The 19,801-nt window shown below is 32.7% G+C and overlaps 1 protein-coding gene across 1 annotated transcript; it reads left to right on the top strand.

Annotated features, from left to right (window-relative positions):
• Positions 1–15,402: 15,402 nt before the first annotated feature.
• Positions 15,403–18,933, top strand: LOC130961682 (CDT1-like protein b). The gene is made up of 7 exons (XM_057887666.1): positions 15,403–15,780; positions 15,852–15,971; positions 16,242–16,479; positions 16,921–17,706; positions 18,103–18,304; positions 18,395–18,485; positions 18,597–18,933. The coding sequence occupies exons 1-7, from the start codon at positions 15,440–15,442 to the stop codon at positions 18,652–18,654; spliced, it is 1,836 nt and encodes a 611-aa protein (XP_057743649.1). The 5' UTR covers positions 15,403–15,439; the 3' UTR covers positions 18,655–18,933.
• Positions 18,934–19,801: the final 868 nt, after the last annotated feature.

The following is a 19,801-nucleotide window of genomic DNA, read 5'->3' as shown; positions in this document are numbered from 1 at the left end:
TTAAGAATTATAACATGAACATAAATATAATTTTAGAAATTGCGTCACCAAATATATATTAAATCCAAATATTAACTTGAAAATAAAATATTTTTATAACACGGATATAAAATGATGATAAATTATGAGTAAATAAATTATTTTAATTTTTAATAGTTAAATTTAATTAAATTTTTCTGTTTTTTCTTTTTATGCCTTTTTTTTAACAGATTTTTATTGTGCTAATAAATTATTAAACCAATTTATTTAAATTTAATTGTCCAAATAACTTGATCATGTAGTATTACTGTAAAATTATTATGTTAACATACTAAAAAATCTCTCATATTTTTATCAAATAATAATTAATTATCTTAGAAATATTTTGAGAATTTATAACAGTATATTCTTAATAATTAAAATCACAAATACAATTTTTAACTATAAGAATAAAAAAAAACAGAAAAAGTTTTGCATACAAGTTATTAGGGCTTGTATGCTTTACAAGTTAATTAATGAATAAAAATCCAAAATGCGTTGCAAGGGTTACGTCCCATACACGCTCTATATAAAGATCCCACGTATATATAACTACCAAATTTAAAAGATTTGTTTTCTTCTTCGTTCTCCTTATTTCTAGATTTGCTCGTTCTCCTTATTTCCTTCTTCGTTCTTCTTCTTGTTCTTCTTCTTCTCGTTCTTCTCTCTCTGTAACTCCAACTTCGTTTTCTATTCGATTTTTTATTTTCTGAAATCAAAGTTTGAACTCGTTTTGAAGATAATGGATGATTCAACCTCAGATTGTCAGTTGAATCAGAGCGAAGTGGATTATGAATTTGAATCTAACGAAGTTCCTGAGGTTTGATTTACATACGATTACTCTGAATTTTGTTGCAGTAATTTGTATAGCATTGTGTAGCTGAATAATTCGTGAACATTGACCGTGAAACTAACGCGTGAATATAAATCTGTGGATTGAATCTAATGTATTAGTTTTGATTGATTATCTGGAATTTATAGCAGACGCTCGGGTGTATATCAGAACTTTTTGAGTGTATTTTTGTGGGAAGTGTGGGTGTATTTATAGTTTATGGCTTTTTCTGTTATTTTAGCTGAGTTATTATCGTTCGGGTATATCATATCAGACATGATTGGGTGTGTTTTTAGTTTTTGACATGGTGTATTCTGCAGCATGTATATTTACAGTTTATTGTTTTTTTATTATTTTAGCTGAGTTGTTGTCGTTCGGGTGTATTATATCAGACATGATTAGGTGTATTTTTATTTTTTGTCATGGTGTATTCTGCAACCTGTGTATTTACAGTTTATGGCTTTTATTGTCATTTTAGTTGAGTTGTTGTCGTTCGGGTGTATTATATCAGCAATGATTGGGTGTATTTTTAGTTTTTGACATGGTGTATTCTGCAGGCTCTCTCTGTTGTTGATGACCAGTTTGTTCCAAAGGTTGGAATGACCTTTACCACCCTTGAAGATGCTAGAAAATTTTACAGAAACTACGTCAAGGCTGCAGATTTTTCTACAAGAGTTCGGAGCACAAATAGGAAGGAAAACGAGATTAAGAATCAATTGATTACATGTAGTATAGAGGAAAAATGAAAATCTAAAATATCTCCGACCGAGAAGACGAATCCAACAGCCGGTTTAAACTGTCCTGCAAGAATTTATATATACACATTGAAGGATGTTGGTGCTTGGATCATTTCAAAGGTTGTGATGGATCATTCACACCCTTGCTGTCCAAGTAAAGTAGAGATGCTCAAACAGCATAGGGAACTAAGCATGTCCATTCGTCGTACAATAGATAATAACGAGGAGGCTGGTATTAGACCAAGCAAAACTTACCAATCATTTGTTGCGGCTGCCGGTGGTCACCGCGAGTTAAATTTTATTGAAAAGGATGTGAGGAATTACATTACGAGAGAAGTGCATAATGTTTCTGAACAAGAAGATGCAAAGGAATTCGAGAAATATTTGTTACGAATGAAAGAGAAGAATCAGAATTTCTTTTTTGAGCTTAAACTCGGGGAGGATCAATCGATTAAGCTGACTTTTTGGGCCGATGCAAGAAGTAGAGCTGTCTTTGAGTATTTCAGAGATGTTATTTCATTTGACACCACCTACAATACAAACAGGTAACAAACTGTCCCTTTTTATGATTCTAAATTAATGTAATTTTATGAATCCGCGGCAAAGGTGTATATTGGTTGTTTTTTGGGTGTATAAAAAGCATTTGTTGGGTGTACCTAATGATTTTCCATTTTGCACTATGGTAATTTGTTTCAGGTATAATTTGGTTTGTGGTTCTTTTGTCGGGGTGAATCACCACGGTCAGTCAACACTTCTTGGATGCTCTTTGATGAAAAATGAAGAAATTGAATCATTCAAATAGTTATTTCAATGTTGGCTTCGTTGCATGGGAGGAAATGCTCCGAAAGGTTCCTCACCGATCAATGCGCATCGATGAAAAGGGCTTTAGAGGCCTGTATGCCAACAATAATTCACCGCTGGTGTATTTGGCACATCATGAAGAATATTCTAAGCAAATTAAACGGGTACAAGGGACATGCAGAAATTGAACAAGAAATGAGCCAAGTTGTTTGGAACTCTCATAGTAAAGACTCATTTGATAGGAATTGGAATGATTTTCTACTGAATTTTGGTCTTGTGGACAACAAGTGGCTTTCAGGTAATGTTTGTTTAAAATCTGCAGCAGAGATGTAATTTAAATTTATGTCGGGTGTATTTATAGTCTGTTTTTGGGTGTATTCTGCATATCTTTATGAAGATCGTGATATATGAGTTCCAATCTATTTGGATCACCATTTCTGGGCAGGGATGAGAAGCACGCAAAGGAGCGAGAGCATGCATTCATTTTTTAACAAGCTTATTACCCGAAATAGCTCGCTTATTCAATTTGTCAAACAATACGATAATTGCCTCGGAAGCAGGGAGCAAGCAGAGAGAGAATCAAATGCTGCAGATTTTCATACGGTCATACCGTGTGCAACCAAATTCTCCATTGAAGCTCAGTTTCAAGATATGTACACTCATCAAAAGTTTAGGAAAGTCCAAGCACAATTCAGAGGAAAGGCGAATTGCATAACTAGATTAACGAATTCCGCTCTAGGCTATTCAGTATACGAAGTTAGATAACAAGTTTTCAGCTCAATATTCAACAAGTTTATGGTTACTTACGACTCAGTAGCAGCCGAGGTAAAATGCCAATGCTTATTATTCGAGTCAAGAGGGATATTGTGCCGTCACGCACTAAGTGTGTTAAGCTTTGAACAAGTAAGCCAAGTGTCACCTAGATATATACTAGAACGATGGAGCAAGAAGGTAAAGAGGCGACACACACACATCAAGAGCAGCCACAACGAGCCACTGTTGGAGCCAAGAAGCAAGAGGTTTGACAAATTGGTTTTTCGTTCGCAAAATGTTTGTGAATTTGCATCAGAATCGGAGGAGCTGACTGCAATTCTGCACCGTGCGTACGATACCATCATGGTTGAGATGGAAGAATTGAAAGCCAAAAGGAAGGGGACATCTTCTTTATCTCACGAAGACGCCAACTTGAAATCCGTTAACGAGCTTCAGAGCCCTCCAAGGATTCGAACAAGAGGACGTCCAAAAAATAGGCTAGGTTCAAAGTTGGACAAACAGATTAAAAATGCCTCAAAGAATAAGAAAACGAAAGCTTTAAACGAGGTAAAAGTGATGTTTTTAAATATGTGGTAATTGAGTTTAATTTTGTCGTTAATAGTTTAGCTAATATGTGAGTTTGTTATATTCAGTTAAACCTCTTTGATGCTGGATCAGTGGTGCATTCAAATTCTAGCCAATATCAAGGACGTGTTATGAATTATCAGTTCAGGGTACCAGCAGCAGCGGATAACTCTTTGGGTGTATAGTTACAGAATATGGGTGTAAAAGAATTGTTCTTTTGGGTGTATTTGTGAATTTTTTTGTGTTTTACATTTTACATATATATACACTTCACAATCTGTTGTTTATGTTAAAAAATTACTGATTTAGGTGTATAGTAGTTTCGTTGGTTTAGGGTTTAGGGTTTAGGGTTTTAGGGTTTAGGGTTTAGGGTTTATGGTTTATGGTTTTAGGGTTTAGGTCTTTAGGGTGTAGGCTTTAGGGTTTTAGGGTTTAGGATTTAGGGTTTAGGGTTTAGGGTTTTATGGTTTAGGGTTTAGGGTTTTGGTTTTTAGGGTTTTATGGTTTTTAGGATTTTTAAGATTTTGGGGGATAGAAGTTTGGGTCTATATTAAGCAATCTTGGGTGTATATTAAACTTTCTTTGGGTGTAAAATTTTATAATTTGTGTTTATATCTGGTTTGATATTTTTCTTCATATTTTACCACCTGTAATACAGAGCTTTTGAATACAGCACAGACAGTTTAACAACACAGACAATTTAACTATGGAAAAAAATTTCATTGAAAATAAGTTGTTTATAATTGGCAAATTTTTACACCATGTGTTCAATTTACAAACTAGCTAACAGTTACATTACTCAGTTTCTATATCATTAGAATTTATCTGACAAAATGGATTCAATAATACTGAGGATGGCTTGGACAGTCTTATTGCATTACTCCCTCTAATTGCTTCAGCTCTGTCTTTATTCATTTCACTGAATAGTATCCAGAAAGCATATTCTACTCTATAGTGGTTCACCTCGTCCTACAATTAAAAAGTATATTCTGTTTAAATAACAATATTAATTCAGTAAAGTAATACAGAGTTATATAGTTTTAAAGACAGTTACCTGTGTCCAATTATCCCACTCATACTTTGCCCTTTTAATGTTTTCGGGCTCAATTAACTCAAGCTACTTCATAACGTAAATAGCACAGTCATAGCTGAAAATGAAGAAAATAAATTACAAATCTCATTTAGGAAAGTTTAATGTTCAGAGTCACAAATTTATACCTTGTCTTTTGGTCTGAGATGTTAACGTATGGTGCTCTAATTTCCTTCTCCTTCTCTTTTCTCTTTAGAGGGCCCCGCCAGCATATACTCTCATTCTTGAAATTACATATCCCTTAAAAAACAAAACAAATCAGTAATACACCCGAAGGAAATACACCCAAAGGAGAACATCCTTACACCCAAAGCAAAACATACATACACCTTATATTGAATTGAAATACACCTAACTATTAAAATAAAGAACACAGAGCCAACTTACAATGAATTTATTAAGCTCCTTTCTGTCATCGGTTGGACATTTTATGTGTACCAGGTCGAGTATATAAAATTTCCGCTTTCTTGTATCAATCAGCCATAACCACCAATGGTTTGAGTGGCAAACAGGTGCAAAAATCTGAAGCATGACGACATTTCAACAGTGCTTTATTTTATTTGGCATATAAGTAAAGAATGGTACTAACAAATTTTACAAATGAAAACTTATATATCGATGTGATGTTATTTTTTTTTTTTTTGCATCTATGGAGGAAATAAACATTGGGTAGTCTTCCACCCTAAATTTTTTATTGGTTTTAGGTGATATGAATTCCCCCTTTGGATGCTTCGCAATGGCCATGTTCTGCAACAATTGTGAAATAACAAATGAAATACTGAAAATACACCCAAATGAATACACAACTTACACCCAAATGAATACACAACTTACACCTAATTGAACGTAAAAAATACACCCAAATGAGTACAAAACAGACCCAATTGATCAAAGAAAATACACCTTAAGGAATACAGAAAATACACCCAAAATTCGTAGAAGTAAAACTTACCACAATATCAGGGGGGAGATAGTATACTTCTTCTTAAAACCTTTTATCATTTTTCTAGTTGAGGATAAGGCACATGGTAGATACAATCTAGAAAAATATGCCAAAATCAATTTACATTAATAAACATTGCAGTTAACTTTGGTGTAAAAACATTAATGTTATTCTAATATTACCTCAGCTTCTATATAACTTTCTGCTTTGAGTGATGCAAGGTGCATTCTTGTCAAAATGTATTTATCTTGGACAATCAGAGTGCACACGTTGTCAAACTCATTAGTTCTGCCATCTGCGTATTTCTTCAATCGCGTCCCCTAGATGTAGCACTTCTCTTTCATCTCAGCCGTATTCTGATTTATTCTCACAGGAGTTTCAAACTTCCCAGAACTTTCTCCGCCACTCTCCTTTTGAATTTGTGGACTTTTACTTTCTGCTTTCACCCCACTGTTTGCTATTTTTTCCACCAAATCCCCTAATTGTTCTAGCAGCGTTGGGGTTTCTGGAGTTTTTTCCATCCCTCCTTCTTGCGTTGACGCCCCCTCCTATGTTGCTGCTTTTTCTTGGCTTGAATCAATCAAGCCAAGGCTGAATGATGGCAACGGATCTGCTTTAGGAACATACGATACTGTCTGTGCCATCATCATTAATGCAGCAGCGTCTTCTGGGGCTGGATTACTGCGTGATCATGTATAACGTATTATAAGAATAAGAATATACAGATGATAACCAAACATTGATTTTACTTTGATGAACTTACATTTTAGATGGAGCTGGGGGAAGCGTGGGTGTGCTTTCTTCAAGTTGTTGGGGGGGTTTAGGAGTGCTGCACGGTACATAAATTTAATCATGATGTAAAAAAACTAGTCCTGGATCAATCGTCAAAATATACACCCCAACACGAGCAATATACACCCAAACTGTAACCAAATATACACCCAACACTATTTCTTAACTTTTTGTAGTTCCTTCAATTTGTAGCAGAGGGGTTGGTTCATTTTCTGTCTCAGGTGTAGTGGATGTTTGGGACAGTGGTAGACACACTTGAATCGGAACTCTAAACAAGAAGAAAAACAAAAGGTTAATAATGCCTTTGAAAATAAAAAGGTTATAAGGTTGAAATTTTTTTGAAAAACTCACATCGCAAGCACTTCGGACTGTGTCTCTTCTCTCATAACCATCATATTCTCTTTAGCCGGCTCACTGTCTGACTCTTCAAACAGACTCAACCTAAAATACACCCTAAGAAAGTCAAAAATACACCTAAACAATTTAAAAGAAAGACAGGCTTTGTTTTTTTAGAACTTACATACTTGCAATTTTTGCTTTTTTTCCTGCTTTTTTTTTCTCGAATAAAACAATAAAGGGCTTTTTTTCTAAAAAAAATATATACAGAATTAGAAGTAGAACGTAATAAAAGAATAAAAGCAACCATTATTTGAAAGAGAAATTACACGCTCTCTGCCGGTTTGTTTACGCTACTTTGTTCTGTGTGTCTTTGAGAGGAAGGATCATCACTTCCCAAGTTTATGTCCGGTATTCTAAACATAATAGAGTACATGTTATTCACAAAAAATACCATACTATTAAATCATGATAACAAGATTTAATCAAATAAAGATTCTTACGTTTCAGATGAGACATAATGACCTTCGGTCGATCGCAGGTCAGCTTGTTTCTCCCTGCAAAACAAGAAACAATTATTAGCAAATAAAACACCCCTAAAATCTAAAATATACACCCCAACAAGACATACCCCTGTGCAGCAGATTTTTCATTGTTTTCCCTTAAGAATTCATCTAATTCTTGAGTTCCAATTTCAGATCTAACAGTACATGCATAAAAGAACATGTTAACAAATATAATTTTGATGATAGACGGTAATATTGCTTAGAAAGTACTGTACCCATGATAGGATTGAGCTTGCTCAGGAGATGAATCCTGCACAATGACCTTTTTCTTTTTGGATTGTGTCCTCGGGGGAAAAAACAAGTATGAATCAGAAATACAAAATTAATCTGATCACAAAACACTATCCAAAGAAGTGCTTACTTTTTTGGTGTTCTTTGAGTCTTTTTCTTTGTTTTTTGCTTCTCCACTGGTGATGATTCTTCGCTTCTATAAGTTAATAAGAGACACTCTGTTAATACATGAAATCTTAATAATAAACCCAAAGGAAAGGAGTAATAATTTCAGAACATTACTCATCAGTTGAATCAGATTCAGTTGATTCAGATTCTAAATCAGAATCCTCCTCAATCTTCTTTCTTTTTTTGGACTCCATTTTGGAAGGCAAACAATCATTATTTAAAAACATTCTAAAAAGGGATAAAATACACCCAAATGAATGCACAAGATACACCCAAAGGAATGCACAAAATACACCCAATGTGATAAACAAAATATACGCAAATGGAGAATTAAAATACACCCAAATAGATAAACAAAATACACCCAAATGTAGAAACAAAATACACCCAAGCATGTTACTTACTTTTTGGATTTTTGGGTCGGTTGTTTTCTTGTTGAATCCTCTGAGTCTTCTTCAGTCTCATACTCAGAGGTAGAATGGTCACTTTCAGTTTTTTCAGTCTCAGATGATGATGTTGAACTTGCCTTTCTTTTTTTGTTTTTTTGCTTTCTTCTTTTTTTTTTCTTTTTTCTTTATTTCTTTCATTTTTTCCTTTGCTTCACCCATCTTTACAACCCCTTGAAACATTAGACATTGTAGTTAGCAGCATTCAAGTAAATAAAATACACCCAAAATATTTTGTTCACTTACCATATGGTCCTTCATTTCTCCCCTCATTCTTTTGACCAATTGTTCCTTAGTCCAGTTGGCAATCCAGGGTTCTGGAGGTCTTTCTTCCCTCTTCTTGTCTTTATTTTTTGAAAGATGAAAGTAAATTATCATCAGGGCAAAGAGGCAGCCATCAATTGCCTTTTTCTTTTTTATCTTGTAATCCATTATGCCCTTGATGATAAAACTCAAAACATGTCCTCCCTAGTTTCGCTCTGTTATTGTGTCCATCTCAAAAATTGGGGCCAAGTGCACATGTGAGATTTTGTTTATTGTCGTTGGTAATAGGAACGCCATCTGTATATAGAGGATGAAAATCCTCTTGAACATGAGGCGATCCTATTCATTATCAACGGCAATAGCCATCATCTTATCTGTTAGATTTTTGAGGGTCTTACTCTGGAATCTTCTAAAAATTTGTTTCTCATCTTCAGAAAGTTTCTTATAATCGACTTTCTGATGAAATGTATCTCCTACAAAAAGAAAAACAACATAGTATGAAAATCAGTTCAAATACACCCAAGCATCAATTGAAATACAACTGAATATGGCTCATATAGTCATATACACCTATCATTTTTAGCGAGTTACCTGACGCGTTGATGCCAAGCGCAGCTCCTATTGTTTTTGGTCTTATTTTAAATGAACCGTAGCCGGTTTCCAGTTTGTTTTCCCCTAATTTGAAGGAGTTAGCCAACTCCCTTAATATTTGGTGATGCACCCTTAGCGGCGGGATGTGCATCAGGCCGCCAAATCCCAAATCCCTAACTATTGTTTTCTTCTCCTCACTCATGTTTCTGAATTTCTCACTTAACAAATGTGTTGCACACTTAAGGTCCTTGGTTTGCTGTAAACAAAGAAAAATTATAGTTAGATATATTTCTATTATATAAAACTGATTTCGTCTAAGACATATATTTGTTCTTACATTTTTTTAGCTTGGTTTCTTTCTGCCATTGTTTCTGAAATGAAAAATACACCCATAAAAAATTGTAAGATACACCCATACATATGATTTAGATACACCCATACATATGATTCAGATACACCCATAGATATGACTCAGATACACCCATACATATGAGTCAGGTACACCCAGAGATATCAGTCAGATATTACTCAAACATGCATTAACATACAAGGTCAAGCAACATTACAAGGTCAAGCAATATACACCCATGGACAAGCAAATATTAGAACAGTTGCAACTGATCACTATATTACAGTACATCAGTTAAGAAATATACACCCAACAAAATACTCCATATACACCCACCAAATCAAGCAATATACTTCCAAAAATCAGTTACTAGAAGAACTAGAACAACAAGAACAGTAACACCTAGAACAACTAAGAAGAACATTATAACCTAGAACCAAGAATAACACTAAAACTAGAACAAGTAGAACATTAAAAACTGTAAAACCTAGAAGAATGTAGAAGAACAGTAAAACCTACAACAACGTAGAAGAACAATAAAACCTAGTTCTTCGATTTCGAAATGTGAAAAATATACAGGATGAGTAAAATAGTAACGTAACATACCTTGAGTATTATAACGTTGTTTTTTCTGGAGATTCTTGATCGAGAGTTCTATGTTGTGTTGATGGAGAGTTCGAATCTTCACGACGATTGCTATCTCTGCCGTTTGCAATGTTGCTCAAAAATGAAACGGTTGTGTTTTCTTCAAATGGCTTGGAGAAGTAGGAGAGTGCGCCATTAAGGAGCGGTTTTCGCGAAGTGCGAGTGTTGAGTAGAGCGCGTGAATGTTACACTCCATTCAAAGTAATTCAGTACGCGTGTGCAAGGAGTGTGGGCTGGGAGCTTGTATGACTTGTAGGGCCTTTTTGCTTGTATGTGTAGCAGGCCCGTAAAAAAAAAACAATAGTTAAGTTTTTTTTTTTATTTTAGAGATAAAACTAATTGGATGCAGATTATCAACAAAAGAAAAAATGATAACTATAAATTAGTTTATTCCAATAAATATTTTTCTTTCTCATTTATATCTGTTAGGGAATAAATTAGAATTAATTTAAATCAATTAGTATCATTTATATTTATATAAAATATCTGTGGATTAATTGTAGGATTGTATATTTTTATTACTTTATCTCTATGTATTGTACTTTTCAACTCACTCAATAATACACTCTTCAGATTACTCATTTGTTTTTAACATAATATCAGAGTTATGGTATCCTCCTTGAGGTGGATAAGTTTATTTTCTTCTGGTGAAATTATCGTACTTTTCTTCAGTGTTATTTTTTTCCTTTTCTTTTGTCAATGCTTTGATACTTTTCTTACTTTACCGATTAGCCTATACTATCTGTCTTGTGTCTTTTCGAATCTAATGAATCAAACACCATTGTCATCTGCTGCTTATCTATTCTCATAGAGAAAATACATATTTTTTGTCACTTTCCGACAGTTCGTCATCCTCTGACATTTACCATCACTTCGTAGTTTACCACATTTTAGAAGTTTTTGGGCAGTTTGCCATCATTTTGGCAGTTTCTTCTACGTTTCCTTGTGACAGTTTCGTTTGCGCTTTCTTTGGCAGTTCTGTCTGTGGTTCCTTTGACAGTTCTGTCTGCGCTTCCTTGTAGTAGTTTTGTCTGCGCTTTCTTGTGGCAGTTCGTCTGCGTTTTCTAGCGGCAATTCTTCACTTTTTTTGCTACATCTAAGGCACCATATTTCATGACCTTTATTTTTCTGTCCATTTATCTTTATCTCTTCAAGCGTACGGAGATGTTGGTTGGCCTTTATTGTTTGTTTTTTTTGCCCATTTATCTTTATCTCATTTTTTCTGCCCATTTACTGCTCGATCAAGCACAGAAGTTGAATATTGTGCTCTCGCTGACACCACTGTTGTGGTTGTCTCGATTTGTTGGCTTCTTACAGATTTGGGTGTTCCTCAGTCATCTCCAACTGATATCTTTTGTGACAATTGCAGTGCTATTCAGATTACGCATAATGATGTATTTCATGAATATACCAAACACATTGAGATTGATTGTCACTTTGTCCAGCAGCGTCTCCTTATTGATACTATTCGCCTCGCCGCTGTTGGAACTCTGGATCAGACTGCTGATATCTTCACGAAAACTCATCATCATACTTGTTTTCGGACTCTAGTATCGAAACTCAATATAGTATCCTTAGCTTCCACTTGAGTTCGAGGAGGGATATTAAAGAATAAATTTGAATCAATTTAGATCAATTAGTATCATTTATATTTATTGTAAAATTGTATACTTTTATTATTTTAATTCTTCTAACACCTATATATACCTCTATATATTATACCTTTCAGCTCATTCAATAATACACTCTTTAAATTACTCACTTATTTCTAACAATGATTAAAATCTTGCACTTTTCAAATGCAATTCACACTTGGAGCCTTTGGGGGGGGGGGGGAGTTGGGTTGGTTTTGAACCCACTCAATAATACACTCTTTAAATTATTCACTTATTTTTAACAATGACTAAAATCTTGCACTTTTTAAATGCAATTCCCACCTGGAGCCTTCTGGGGAAAGGAGTTGGGTGGGTTGATTTTGAACTTATTTGTAATATGAGTAATTGAGTACTTTATCTTAGACATAGAAATAGATGAATTCAGCTCTGTCCCTCCTATTTGTGATCTCTCTAACTCTTTTGTGTTGTCTTTTCATCTTTCATTATTATGATCTTTGAACCAAATCTTTGCCTCTTTATATTTTTCTTATTGTTAAAATTCATACATTTATCTATTATCTATTATTTATTATATATTATTAATTTTATAACTAAATTGTGTTACATATCATTTTTTTATTATAATTAAAATTAAATTTTTTCTTTAAAATTAAAAAAATTTCTTTTCTTTTCTCTCTTTCTGATCCTTTCTATATCTCTCTATTTTTTATCTATTCTATCTCTTTTATACATTATCAATGATTAATTATAAATTTGACAATCAAAATATGTAATATAATATTTTCTAATTACAAGTAAAATTAAATTAAAATTAAAATATAACTATATTATTATTTATTAATTTAACAACCAAAATATATCACATAATATTTTCTCATTAAAATTGAGATGAAATATTTTTTTCTAAAACTAATAAATTACATTCATCCATCTTCTTATCTACCTTTCTCTCCTTCTCAATTTCCCTCTTTCCTTCTCACTCTATATATAACTTATAATTTATATTTTATATTACTAATTTGATAATCCAAAATATGTCACAAGATATTCTTTTATTACAATTAAAATATTAAAATCTTTTCCTCCAAAATTAACAAACCCTATATATCTCTCCTTCTTCTTTTTCATCTTTCTCTTTTTTTCTCTCATTTTTTATATATCTCTATCTTTTTAATTTATAAAAAATAAAATTAATAAAACAATATAATTAAAAATATCCAGTAATATTACTAACATAAATATATATATTATTATTATTATTATTATTATTATTATTATTATTATTATATACATATTTTTTAGTTTTTTTACTTTAAATTTTTATTATTTATATTTGTAATCTATATTTTCACTTCTCTTCCTTCAAATATTTAGTACATATAATTTGGAGAAAATACTAATGTTGTAATTAATAATTAGAATTAAAATTTAATTATTTAAAAAATTAATTTTGAGTTAATTTTATAACTATGAATATAAAATTTTTATACTAATATCTAATTATATATGTAGGGAGAAAATATTATTTTTAAATAATAAACATAAAAATTAATTATTTTTATTTGTTCAACAAATTTAACACATAATCAAAATGTAAAAGTATATACATTAAATTTTTTCAAAATTTTAGAGAATAAATGTTAAAATTAACTATTAGTAAAAAATTAAACTCTTGCATATAAAAACAATAACTAAAAAACTTATTATTTGATTTTTTGTATCTACGAAGAATTTGGTCTTCTTAGCTGACGGAGACCTTTGTCCCCTACCACTTTTTTGTAAAAGTAATTTAATTCTATAAATCTTTTCTACCGTTATCTATAACGTCAAGACAAAGCCAACATAGTTTCAAAGTGTTGGCAAAAACACTAGTATATTACTAATTTTACAACAAAAATGTGCTATATATCACTCTCTCATTATAATAGAAATCAAATTTTTTTCCTCCAAAATTAAAGAGTTCTTCCTCCATATTAGTAATTTGACAAATCAAAATATGTCACCATATATTTTTCATTATAATTAAAATAAAATTTTTTCTTAACTTTTAAAATTAACAAACTCCCCCTCTCATTCTTCTTCTTTATCTTTCTCTCTTTTTTCTCTCATTTTCTATTTTTCTCTACCTTCCTGTTCTACAAAAAATAAAATTAACAATATAATATAATTTAAATAAAAAATATTATTATATGCATATTTTTTATCTAGTTTAAATTTTTATTGCTTATCTTTCTAATCTATATTTTTACTTTTTTTTTCAAATGATTATTACATATAATTTAGAAAAAATAATCATGTTGTGATTAAAAGTTAGAATTAAGATTCAATTATTTAAAAAAAATAAATTTGAGTTAATTTTATAACTATCAATATAAATTTTTTTATGCTAATATCTAATTATATTTTTATATATGAGAAAAATATTATTTTTAAACAGCAAGCATAATTAATTATTTTTATTTATACAACAGACTTACACACCTAATCAAATATAAAAGTATACACGTTAAATTCTTTCAAATTTTAGATAACGAATGTTAAAATTCATTATTAGTAAAATTTTAAACTCTTTCATATAAAAATAATAACTAAAAAATTTATTATTTAATTTTTTTATCTACAGAGACCCTGATTTTCTTAGTCGATAAAGACTTTTGTCCCTTACAATCTTTTTATAAAAATAATTTAATGTTATAAATTTTTTGTTCCATAATCTATAATGTCATGACTGACATAATTTTAAAAAATTTATATTTTTATAATGATATTACAGATAAAAATATTAGTTAATTACAAAAAGCTATTTCATATTAATCTTATCAATCATGTTACACAACACTTGTATAAAAAAGTCAATCATTAATTAATTATCATATAAAGCTATGTATTTGATATTTCATAATTTTTTTAAATTATACTACTATAAATAAATTTAATTATTGTAATATGATAATTTTAATAATTTTGGTGATTAATTATGAAATTTAAAATGTAAATCAATATATATAGACTAGCTTTTAGTATGTATATAACATTTTTGTTGTGACTTAACATTTTTGTAATTTACATAATCTATTGTTGGTGACTTGGTGTAGTGCTTATTAATTTGGTACAAGAGAGAGGAATAAATAGGAATAAATTCTCAAAGATACCATTACAATACCAATTCTCAAGGTACCACTTCCGTAGTGTAAGTTGCATTTGTATTTTATTATTTTATATACACTATCTATTTAATAATTTAATTTACCTGCCCCGCAAGTTTCCCTTTTCCATTGCTTTCTTCTTTCTCCTTAATCCTCATTGATTTTTAATTTTTTCGGCACCTTGTGGTCTTTTTTTTTTTGGGTATAGACCTTATGGTCATTTAACCCTACAACAAAGTAATATCTCTAAACTTCGCTTCTTTCCCAACCCAAATTACACAATAAAGCACAAATAGGCCCAAATTGTACCTCACACAAGGCCCATAAATAGGCCCACCAATGCGCCACCAATTAGACCCACCACTCGCGGGAACCAACGGGACATTTTGGCGGGAACAAACGTGCCACCCATTCCCGCGCAAAACAAAACCCCACTATATAAACACAACCCCAATTTTTTTCCCTTTCCCACCAAATTTTTATTTTATTTTATATTTATTTTTCATTAAAATCTCAGATCCAATTAAAAAATGAGATCTTCCTTAGAGGCTTCACCATCTTCATCATGCAGATCGAAGAAACACAAGGATCTGAGCTCAAAACTCGTTTCTTCAGATTCGGTTTCGCTCAATACCAAGACACCGGAGAAGCCACCGGAGCTGACGCGCCACACGCGCCGCACGCGCAATCGTGGCATAGCGCTCTCGTTGTCGGAGGTGCGGAGAGTTGCCAAGGGCCTCCAGGAGCAGCGCGGCCCTGAAACGACGTCGTTTGGCGACAAATCTGCGAGGAGGCAGATCGAGCTGCGTTCGCCGACCAAACCACAAAAAACCGGTTCCGATGAAGAAGAAGCCTTCAAGCTTCCCGAAAAGTAATATATCTAAGTCTTTGAACTTCGTTTATTTTATTTTCAATTTGTGATTTTTTTGTGTGTGTTTGCAGGTATGAGATTTTGGTCGAGTATTTTGCTAGGTTGGATTGTTCGATTCGATTGCTGCGCATGAAAGGAATGACACCGTCTTTCTCCAAAATCAGCCACAAGATTGAAAGTTTAACTGATAGGTATGAGTATGTAATTGAAGTGATAATTGCTACTGCTAGGGTAATTTATTTCTAGAGAGATATTATTACATAATTTGTAGTTTTATGTTGTTTGTTTTAGATCTCTGAGGACTAAAGAGTTTTAAGTTTCTTTAATTATTTTTTAAGTTACAGTTACCTTCTGCTTCCTTTATTTCATTTATTTTTTATTTTCTATAGTATTTATGTTTAAATGTTGTTGGTTCAAGGTTTTTGATAAAAAAAATTATTTGTGATTTGTGGCTTGTTTAGGAGGTTTACACTTGGTCATTTGGCTCAGTTGAAATTCGTGTTGCCTGAGGCAATTGTGGCCAAGAAGGTGTTAGTGTTTGATGAGAAGACAAGTTGTATGAAGCCAGATCTGCATGTCACTATTAACTATGATGCGGTGGAGTATGAATCAAAGTCGCCAAGCGAAGGCGGCCGGGGCATGCTGTTGAGGAAGTTGTTCCGTGCGAGGCTGAGAGATTTTGTTGAATCCCATCCTGGGGTATGCAAGTTTCTCCAACTACAGTGTTTGGTTGATAAAATTTATTTTGAACATTAACTTGTTGAATCACATTGCTTTGTGCTGGTTGCAGCATTGATTGCCTTTTCAAGTTCAGAATTGCATCAGTTACTTTTCCAATTTTATTTTCCCTCTTTCCTTGTAAGAAACTAAGAATCGTCCAATGGAATTCTAATGAATTAATGTTGAAAATATGAGATGTATGGTACTGGGAAATATAGCTTTTGATATATGGAAAACTTTATTTGGTGAATAGCACAATGACATGATGGTGTCATTATCAAAAGAAGTTTTTAATAGGTAGGGAAATCTTGTAAGCTATTGCTTTATTGATAACAGTTAGTACCGCAATCTCACTTTGATTGATTGCTTTTTTTTCTTAAATCATTTGTAATTTGATATAAAATGTGCTTCTACATCTAGGGAGATGAAATTCCGGAAGAAGTGCTACCCGAACCATTCAACCCAAAGCAACATCGTCTATCAGACATATTGACAAGGCCTTTCTCATCTAAGGCGACAATATCGGATGCAGATGCAGCTCACCCTTCAACAGTATCATCGGCAGTCATTCCGGATAATGACACTGAAATAGACTTGTTAGAACCTGTTAGGACATCAATTGAATCCCTTAACCAGCAACCATCAGCAGCCTCTCATGTGCCTCAATCTTTCAGAAGACGGTTCTCTCAGAGGTTGAAGGAAAATGGAACAGATAATAATGCACTGGAAAAATTGCCATCAGATTCATTGCAAACTGTGGTTTTACCGGATTCAGAGTCAAGCCTGAGTGAAAAACCTACCTCAGAAGGAGCCAGTAATGAAGTATGCCTCACAAATTGTTCTTCATCTGGTGCTCCACTTGCTACTCCATGCAAAACCATTGAACATACAGAAAATAATGGGTCTCAAAAGTGCTTTGATGCTGTGTCAACCCCAGCCAAGTGTATTTCTACTCCAGCCAGCATAACACCTGCATTGCCTACGCCTCCTAAGAGACAATTCATGAGTCCAGAGGATAACTCTTCCACTACTACTAACAAGTTGGTTAGGCGCCCACCTCCATCGCTAAGGTCGTTGAAATTCGAAACTCCGGTTAAAAATAAGGAGGCAGAGAAAGAGAAATTTGAAACTCCAGTTAAAAATAAGGAGGCAGAGGAAGAATATGATGATCTTTTGGATGTTCTCCCTGAGAGTCTTCTGCAATCGGTATGCCTTCTGCTTCCTTGTAATGCTACATGAAGAAATAGTTACAGATTAGCATTAATATCTGTTGGTTTTCTGATCAATTACACTGCTAAAATATGTTGTTGGCTTGTTGCAATTAAGTGTTGCAGCTACTTTTTCGTTGGATATCCCTTCACATGAAAAACTCATTATTTTTAAATAATTTCATCAAATGTTTTCTATGGAATTAAAGCTACTTTTTCTTCACGGTCTAAAAAATTTGAAATAAGGATTTGAAACTCTTTTATTTCATATTCTGCAATGCTGTTCATCTATTTCACGAGTAGTTCCACAGTTTTGGACCGAATATCTATCTAGCCTCATTTTATTCCATTGCTAGAGTCGGATCAAGAGTAACAATGCCTTTACTCTTTGCAGATTAGAGAAAAGGAAATACAAGCAATGGAGGAAAGAGATCCAGCTATTTCACAAGCAAAGAGACGGCGAAAAATGATCGCTGGCCTACCTAAGATCTTTAACATGATTCACCTCTTGCTCCAGTCAATGAACCGCTCCGTTATCACGAAAGAGGAGCTTGTGAGCAAGATAATCTCTGGCAATTGTGATATTGTTGATAGAAGTAAGGCCCTGTTCTATAATAAAAAAAATGATTGACTATTTTCTAGCTTCCCCCACTCTAAATTTACTTTCTTTATTCTATTATTCTCAGGCGAAGTAGAAGAACAATTGAATTTGTTGCTAGAACTAGCACCAGAATGGATTTCTGAGAAGTTGGCCTCTAGTGGAGATTTCCTTTTCTGGTGAGTTTCTTTGGTACAAGTATAACATACGCCATATTCTTAGTAAGCAATTCTAACTATGTAACATGCACTTTTCAATTGTTCTGATAATATTTTGGGTCTAATTTGCAGCATAAATAAAATGGTGGACGCCGTGACCATACGCGCATCACTTCAAGAAGCAAAATGAACAAGAATGGGAGAATGTTCTCAGAATTGTAGTTAAAGGTTTCACAAAGGACATGATTACGTTTCATTTCTTTGGTCTGAGTTGTACATCAGTAAATGTTAGAACTATTCCTGAGATAAGTAGCTATTGGCATATGCACAAAACCTCTTTTTTTTTTTTAGTAAATGGTGTTCAACACAGTCCCTTACTCCCTTTGGTATTTTTCCCGTTAGTGGTGTCAGGAAGGTAAGAGAGAGCTTTGTGTATATTCAAATGCAATTTTTTATTTTTAATATTGGATTAACAATGATGTTTTTCTAAATTGTAATCTATGTTTTTCTAAAATGTGGGATGATTACGTTGTAATAATGTATGGAATACAAATCGGACCGTCTGATTTTTAAGAGGTACAGAAATTGGACTGTCCGATTTCTGTACTCGGACCGTCTGATTTGTGTTGAAAAAATTAAAAAAAAATTTTAAACACAAATCGGAGGGTCCGATTTATATACCTCCCATAATTTTTGATGAGTTTGGAAAACTCTAATTTAATTTGATAATGAACAAACATTATTAAAAATATTATTAATTTGATCTTAATTCATACTTGCTTAATTAATAATTTTGTGTGTGCAAATTTGTTATTGGGCCGAAAATAAAAGATAAATATTGCCTAATATATTTAAAACCATTCGGCCTTGTTTAAATGTTTTCTCTATTATGTGGCTGAAGCAATTTGTGATTATTTGAGACAGAATTCAAACATTATCATAGGCCCAAATTAAAGTTAACATTCAGTATTAATACAAAAATCTTTTGATCCATATGGCTGAATTAATGGTTACAATACTTGGGCCAAAATTGAACTATTATTGCTACAAGCCCAAGTTAATCATTTTTGCTATATACCCAATGCATGATCCGAAAATAATTAATCAGGAAAGTAAATGTTGTTATTGTTTTATGCCTTCAACAGATCTCACACTTCACCATGTGATGGAACATCAATGCTGCACGCTAAACTGCAAGGGAAGTAAAAGCAATCCCATTTCAATTAATTTGATTCATTTAATTGCTTTTCTTCTAGCTCTAACTTCTCTCTCATCTCTTTCTTCTCTTCGGTCATATCACATAGGAAATTATGGAAGCTAAGTTAAGCTACCAAAAG

The sequence above is a fragment of the Arachis stenosperma genome, chromosome 2 (assembly GCF_014773155.1).
Source record: "Arachis stenosperma cultivar V10309 chromosome 2, arast.V10309.gnm1.PFL2, whole genome shotgun sequence".
Lineage (NCBI taxonomy): Eukaryota > Viridiplantae > Streptophyta > Magnoliopsida > Fabales > Fabaceae > Arachis > Arachis stenosperma.
The sequence above is the reverse complement of the archived record's forward strand: the minus strand, read 5'-3'. Positions and strand labels throughout refer to the sequence as shown.